The sequence below is a fragment of the Bombus vosnesenskii genome, unplaced genomic scaffold, assembly GCF_011952255.1.
Source record: "Bombus vosnesenskii isolate JDL3184/JDL3185 unplaced genomic scaffold, Bvos_JDL3184-5_v1.1 scf7180000016202, whole genome shotgun sequence".
Taxonomy (NCBI): domain Eukaryota; kingdom Metazoa; phylum Arthropoda; class Insecta; order Hymenoptera; family Apidae; genus Bombus; species Bombus vosnesenskii.
Window position 1 is genome coordinate 7,204 of NW_022884313.1, and position 7,849 is coordinate 15,052.

Here is a 7,849-nt window from a genome sequence, read left to right on the forward strand (position 1 = left end):
CTCTTTTATCTCTGGATTAGCAATATTAATTGTACACGTTATTGAACTTCGCTTCGGTATAATTATTTTTTCTCTAGTATCGAAGGGAATATAAATATTTCCCCACTTGATATGTTTTTCCTCATAATCTAAACGAGCTTTACAACCTGCAAAAAATTCGGATCCTAGGATTCCGTCTTGATCGATTAACAATGAATCATCGACTACATGAAAAATAACCGGATGGCCCGCAACCTGTATTACCGTCTGCCCTATGGAGACCAGGCTCGTTGCCGTAATTCCTCGCACTTCAATTGATTCTTTCTCGTCGAGGATGGCTGAGTCGGGTAAAGCAGGTTTTTTGATAATATTGATTTCCGATCCAGAGTCTAATAATAAACTCGTCTTAGTTTTTAGATTTGGGGAAACTATTCGTGCAGTTGGGGTCGTTGGGGAATCGTTAAATTTTACTGAAATAATTCGGAAAGGTCGCCTTCCGAATCTGAATTCAACTCTTGATGATTTTCCTTCGCCGGTTGCTTGTGCTTCACTCTTTCCCTTTTGTCTTGAGATTCTGGATTCTCTGTCTGTGACCTTGTTTGGTTGTGGGATGATTCCCCCACAGTATTTAGTGGTTGTTCGTTCGATCTCATAGTCGGCATTGTGTAATATCGTAGAATAGCTTTTGATTGGAGATCGGCTGAAAATAGAAAAACCGTGTACGTCGTGTTTCTGTAGTTTGTTTACATTTAAGAGTGCCTACGTGACTAAAGGCACGTAGTTGGTAGTTCTTACATAGGTATGAGGGAAACAATAGACAACGTTAGAAGAAGGACGGTTTCGCTATCCAAGGCGAATCGAAAAGTGTGCGTGTTGCGAGAATCAGAGTTGATCGAGACGTCGAAGCATAGAGTCGTTAGAATTGAATTGCGAGTGTTGTCGAATGTTAGAGTTGCTAGTGAGAGAGAGAGAGAGAGAGAGAGTTACCAAATAGTTGTCAAGTTATTTGTTGTAAATACGAGCGTTGCATTTAGTTTTCCTGTTAATCAAACATCGTTTCTCTGTCTAACTAATATCTGTATTTTCAATCCATTATTAATAAATTATAATTAATTGGACAAAATTACACCTTTAATATATTCCGATATTACAATTGCGTTCGCTCTGTCTCTCGTTATGGGTGGTGGAGTCGATCTCGCGGGGATGGCTGCCCTTGTTCTGTTTGTTGCCGTCGGCGCCGGTCGCCTGGTTGCCGCCTGTACTCTTGGGCGATTCGGTGTATCGTTCCTTCGTGGCTCGCCCCATTCTCCCGAAGGACGTGTTTGGTTTCCCGATGGTCTCGAAGCATAGGGTACGATTAATCCGGCATCTACTCGGGCTTTAAATTTGTAACAGTCTTTCACTAAATGCCCGGGTTTTTTACAATAATTACACGTGATATTTTGTCTAGTAGTATTCGAAACATTCTGCGATGAAGGTACCGACCTTCGATCTTGGCGGTTGTTTCTGATATTGTTGTTAGTGTTCGAAGGACGTGCGTTGTCGCGTCTGTAATAGTTCGAGGGTGTCGGTCGATGGGGTCGCGTTCTATCGGTTATTTGTCTCAATTCGTGTGTTGCTTTGACGACTTGACGATACGCATCTTCTAAAGTATGGTACCCTGCTATTTTTACTCGTACATATACCTCGTTCGGAAGTCCTTTAACGAAAGCTTCTCTCGTTTCCCAATCTATAGTATCTTGGATGTCGGGGGATATGATGCCGTAGTCGCCTCTTTCTCCATCCATTATTGCCAATCTAAGATTTCTAACGCGATCCATATAGTCTAATATGTCTTCCCCGGGTCGTTGAAATATCGTTCCTAATTTCCCTTTATATTCGTTAAGAGATTTCTTTGGGCCGAATAGATCCTTTAATTTGTTTCCGAAATCATTTAAACTCATTAATTCCGTGTCTTCGATGGCGAGGAACGCGTGTCCACGAAGCTTATTTACTAACAATTTTACCAATTGAGGTTCTTGATATCTGGGAATCATATTTCGCGCGCGTTCACAAGCTCTTAAAAAATGGAATACCGATGGTCGATATCCGTCAAACACTGGCACCGATTCGATCGCGTCTTTTAGCTTAATTGGCTGGGTATGTCCACCCGTCTGGACCGTTTCTTGTTGCGTTGTCGGCGGCGATATGGGTGTTTTAGGTTCCTGTTTTGTTTTAAGTTCGAATAAACCGCTTTGTAATTCGGCGAGTTTTGCACTCATATCGCGAAAATTCGCATCCCATGCTTTAAGCTTTTCCGACAATGTCAAAACCATTTCTTCGTCAAACGATTCCACTACAGTCGCCATTGTTTCTTAAATATATATTTTATTGACAAGCGTGACAACTTTAATCTTCTATGGAGCGTATCGAACCGTTTAAACCAACTTTAATCCTCCGTGAAGCGTATCCCACCGCTGCCACCAAAAATTTAATCTACTAATCTGTTACGTATTGGTTTATTGAAATCGATCAAATTTTAAATTTAAATTTTACTGAATTTTTTTTTTTTTTCGTTTGAGTTTGAATTTAATCTGAAGGGAAATAAACTGAATTGATATTATTGCGTTTGTAATACTGATTTAGATTACTAATTGATACGGTAGTTGCTGCCACCAGAAATAGTCTAAGGACTATTTCAAAATATATTTTCTATTATTTTTTTTCGTTTAATGGGTAGCGTTAACTGACGCTTAATGCAACTGGTAAACGAATTCCACTTTTCGGCTAACCTGCTATGTGCAGGGATACTGGCACGGGAGAGGATTAAAGCTGGGAACAATAAATATTTGTCCTCGTTGAACGGATTTTTATTTGAATGTAGAATTGCTTAGATTATTGCCTTTATATATATTTTATTAGCCGGATATATATATATATTTTAGCGTTGCTGGATTGGATAGGAATGTGAGATTTTTCGTTGTTTTATATAAATTTATTTTTACGTTTGACTTCTTCTCTTTTAATTTCGCTGTAGTATGCCGTTAGAACGATTCTTTGATTAAATTTTCGAAGGGAAATTGTTCTGTTATTTCTTTCTTACAATCGCATGCAATGATGGCAAGAATATCGGTTAATAGCAATGCCGGTATTACTCTTAATTTTCGATTGAGCCCGACGATGTATTTAATAGTCCTTTCTGTGTGGGACTCGTGTGATTTCGCAAGCCTTGCCCAAAGACGGGCAATATTTTGCCAACAATGGGAGGAGGAATGCGAAGATCAGTATTTCAGTAACTGAAAACACCGTTCGCACAAGCCGACACAGCGGACAACTCCTTTGTTCAAAGTTTAAACAATGATACTATCTTCAAAACCGTTCACGAAAATAAAACGAGATCGATGATAAGAAGTTCTAATTCGATTCTCGAGGGCAACGAAATTATCAGAGAAGAAGGAAATTTACAAAATTAATTTTCTTACCTTGAGCAGTAGGTGCTGTCTGGCGCCATTACCTCAGCTGCTCCGGTAGTCGTCGAAGTTTTTGTTGGGTTTATTACTTGGACTCGAATATAGTTTACTATCAACTTTTACTTTATTTATCTATTTCGATACAGACTGAACAATTTACTAACTGGATTAATACCGCAATTACAATGCGCGTTTCTGTCTAAGCGATGAAATGAGGACTTTAAAGATAAAATTTTCTTTTACTTAATCGCGACTCTCTTTTCTTTACCGAAAAACTAAAGACCCCGAAACGCAAAATACTATACAAAATTTCTAAACGCAATGATGAGCGCAATAACGAACGTAGTAACAATGAACAAAATATAATGAGCACAAGAAGAATGAACGCAAGAATAAAGAACGTAATACGAATGATCCGTAATAACAATGAACACAAATTATAATGAACGCAAGAAGAATGAACGCTGCTCTATGTTGCTTCGCTTATTTATAATGCCATCCCCCACGGGGTGGTGGTCCGCTGGGGGTACGCTTCCGTGGGAATCGGGATGTTGCAGTTTGGGTTTCTTGGAATCGTACGTGACAAAATGTAAATTCCGTATTTCGACTTAGTTTTTATCGGTCCTGTGTTTCTGCTGAGCTAGCGTCTAGGAGATTTGAAGCATTCCATGCTGATCTAGTCCTTTCCGCGAGAGACTTCCATGCGCTGCACCGTGGGAATTACCGGTGTTTCTTCGGCGCATGCAAGGGCTGGCGGCTGCAGCATCATTATCATTTCAATGTTTGCTCGGGCAACACGCGCAATTCCGCTGCTCTCCCATAACAAGGACCTCCTCCTTCGAGTTGTTTTGCGTAAGTTTGGATATTTGCATTTTATGGTTGTTTTTGTGATTTTGATCCTTTCCCCCCTTTTTTTGTTATTTCCCTAGGCTTCGGTGATCGACGTTCGAACAATGTTTGCGGAGTCATTTCCATCAGAGGTTCCTATCCAGACTTCCCTGGTGCGTATTTAGTCTTGTTTTTAGTCCGCTTGATTCGTCCTGTTTCGTTTTATTTAACTATATTGTGCTGTTTTCAGCGCAAGCGAAAGAGGGATTCCGAAGAATCCATGGGCGACTCGGGAAGACCCATCAAACGCATGCGGCCTTGTGATGAACCACAAGTATCAGAGTGGTTGGAGGAACTATTCGACATTGGTGCCAAGGCCGTGGATTTCCCTCGGAATTGAGCCTTGACGATTTGGTTACTTTCGATGAGAGTTTCTTCGATGCAGAGACCGTCGTATTGGAGTGGGAACCCCCTCTGGTTGAAATCGTTGATACCGATCGTTGTGTGAAAGTTCGTTTTGCAAATGAAATTCCCGGAGAGGTTTTGGAGGCACATCTTCGTCACCATGCTTCTGGGAGAAAGGGAATTTCCCCTGTTGTGCGTTATTGGTGTATGCGTGAGTTCAGCGAACTTTGTCCTGGAGCTCCTTGCTACGATTTTGATTTAGTGTAGCTGCTTCAATTTCGTTGGTTCGCTGTTTGATGTTCCTTATTATTATTGTTTTTTAGATGTATTTTGTTTTGTGTTCAATATATATATATATATATGTCGGAGATGAAAGAACACTGGAGCCTTTGGAATTTTGGATAATCCTGCAACATTGTAACCTAGAGTCTACTATAGCTGTAACTGAACAATTGTAGTTGTTAAGGAAATTCGAGGATTTGGGAATACAAATTATTTACTATATTTCCCACACAACAGTTATACATCTATATTCCACTCTGAAGAACGTCTTGCACGCACGCTGGTCGCCAACCGACTATCCTAGATTCTGCTAACATCTGGCAACAGTCTTTTGTCTCCACTAAGCCTTGACGCCCTCTGGCCCTTACACACACACTCTCATGTACAGTGTAAATGTATCACTTCCCTAACACGCCTCCTTACATTTATACTGTACACTTAATTTTATTTACATACTTGTCGAATTAACAAAATATTTAACATTTATCGCTTTATTTACATTTCTCTTATTTTACATTCATCCATGACCTAAACCTTTCAAATTTCTCTCTACACAGTGCCTTCGTAAAAATATCCGCAGTGTTTTCTTCTGTACTTACTTTTATTATGTTTATCTTATTTTCCTTTACGTACTCGTGAACGTAGTGGTAATGAACTTCGATGTGTTTAGAATTTTTTGTAAAAGTTCCGTATTTTGCTATACTCGTTACTCCAGAGTTATCCTCATAGATTTTTACAGGATTATCGTCTACATTTACATCGAAGATTTTCATTAGTTCTCTGATAGTCATTACTTCGCTCACCACTTCCGATAGAGCAACATACTCTGCATACGTCGAGGCTTTTGTCACACACCTTTGTTTTTTAGACTTCCATCCAATTACATTTCCATACAATCTAATTACATACCCAGAAGTCGATTTCCTATCTATATGATCTCCTGCCCAATCAGCGTCCACATAACAATCTATCGTTTCGCACTTTTCATTTCTTTTATAATGTAGCCCTAAATCTCTAGTCCGGTACAAATATTTCAATATTCGCAAGGCATATTTAAAATGTGTCTCGTTACAACAATCTTGAAATCTACTCAGATAATTCACACTATAACTTATATCGGGTCTGGTATTTACACTAATATACAGCAATGCGCCAATTAAATTCTTGTATCCAATGTCCTCTCTATTTATCTCAGCTTTTTCAATTTTTAAGTTGGTCTCCATAGGTGTACAGTACAATTTGCTATTATGTAATTTATATTTGTTTGCTAATGATTCTATGTATTTCTTTTGGCTTAATCTCATTTCATTTTTTAAATAATCATACTCTATATTTATTCCAAGATATTTTTTTACTTCACCTAAATCTTTCATTTCAAATTTATCAGTTAATAATTTTTTTACACTTTGTATCTTCCCTTTGTTTTTACTACAAATCAACAAATCGTCTACGTATATTAACAAATAAACAACATTTTCTCCCTCTCCATATGTATATAGGCACATCTCTATATTGTTCTTTTTAAAACCTAATCTCGTCACATACTTATGTAGTATCGTGGACGAAAGGCCTAAGAAATATCGGGCGAACTATGAACAATGTCGCGAGAGCCGAGGCGTCGTCGAGCCCATCAATGTGTCATCGGTCTTCTCAAGTGCATTGTTTCGTGGAAAAGACCTACGTGACCCTGGCCACGAGCGCTTGCAGAACACATGTGCAGTGGGCCTAGGAAAAAGACAACGGAATGCGGCAACGGCCAGAGCGTTAGTCGAAAAGCAGAGTGCGAGTCGAGCGGAGACAGAGGTTGCGAGTGGCGTTGCCGAGAGAGTGTGGATTGCGCTGTTTTCTGTGCGTTTGGCGTGAATAGTTCAGGTTGAACAACAATCGTCTTTTTCTGTCTGATTAACATCTCTATTGTCCACTCTTTGTAAACACATTATATCACGATATTACATTTTTTGGGGGCTCAGCCGGGATTGGACAAGACAGAAAACGAAACGGTTTAACAGAGCTATTCGAGCTAGTTGTGAATTTACCGGTACGCGGTGCGGTAAAAGACGATATCGTTGACGGTTTAAGTTTGTGTAGTGTGAAAAATGGCAAACGTCGGGGACGAGCGATTGTCGGGTGAAGAGGGTTCGACGCTGGAGGAGCTGAGGAGTAAGCTCGCGCGAATGAACCTCCCTATATCGGGTGTGAGGTCAGTGCTGATTGCAAGGCTGAATCGGGCGTGTAGGGCTGGACAATCGTATCGTAAGGGATCGACGGGCGGTGAAGAGCTAACCGGTCAACGAGATTTAGAAAATGTACAGAGAGCTGAGCGTGATTGTAACGAAGATGAAGATGTTGAGAAAATGAATACGAAGGAGTTGAAGGAGCGCCTCGCTAGTTTGGGTTTAAAAACGACGGGAAGAAAAGTAGAATTACGCGCACGGCTACAAGCGGCCATGGATGGTAACGACATATCGTCGGAAGAAGAAAGCGACGACGAAAGTGAGGATGAAGATGACAAGAAAAACGCAAGAGGATACAAAAGAGATGCGCGAAGGGTGTATCAGGACCGCGATGAATATTGTCGAAGGGCATGCGTTGGTTCGACACTGAGTTTTAGAGACGTCGAAGATGCATTAGAGTCGTTTAGTGGCGACAAAGGTGAAAATGTCGAACGATGGTTCGAGTCGTTCGAGGAAGTCGCTGATACGTGCATGTGGTCGGATGGGCAGAAGGCAGTCTACGCCAGGAAGCTGCTGAAGGGATCAGCGAAAATATTTGCGAGATTCGAGTGTCATGCCAGGACTTGGCATGAGTTGAAGAGGGGGCTAGTGAAAGAATTTTCGGGGAAAGTCAACAGTAGGCAAGTTCATCAGAAACTTGAAGAAACGAAAAAGGAGAGTGATGAAGCATGT

The 7,849-nt window shown here is 40.5% G+C and overlaps 1 protein-coding gene across 1 annotated transcript; it reads left to right on the forward strand.

The window, feature by feature from the left end:
• Nucleotides 1-3,418: 3,418 nt before the first annotated feature.
• On the forward strand, nt 3,419-5,001 carry LOC117241596. Its single transcript, XM_033507464.1, has 3 exons — nt 3,419-4,280; nt 4,358-4,429; nt 4,507-5,001. The coding sequence occupies exons 1-3, from the start codon at nt 4,170-4,172 to the stop codon at nt 4,654-4,656; spliced, it is 333 nt and encodes a 110-aa protein (XP_033363355.1). The 5' UTR covers nt 3,419-4,169; the 3' UTR covers nt 4,657-5,001.
• The last annotated feature ends 2,848 nt before the right edge of the window (nt 5,002-7,849 follow it).

Coding starts and splice junctions, on each gene's coding strand:
- LOC117241596 (XM_033507464.1), top strand. CDS start 4,170: ATGCAAGGGCTGGCGGCTGCAGCATCATTATCATTTCAATGTTTGCTC. Junction 4,281..4,357: donor CCTCCTTCGAGTTGTTTTGC/GTAAGTTTGGAT, acceptor TTATTTCCCTAG/GCTTCGGTGATCGACGTTCG. Junction 4,430..4,506: donor TTCCTATCCAGACTTCCCTG/GTGCGTATTTAG, acceptor TGCTGTTTTCAG/CGCAAGCGAAAGAGGGATTC.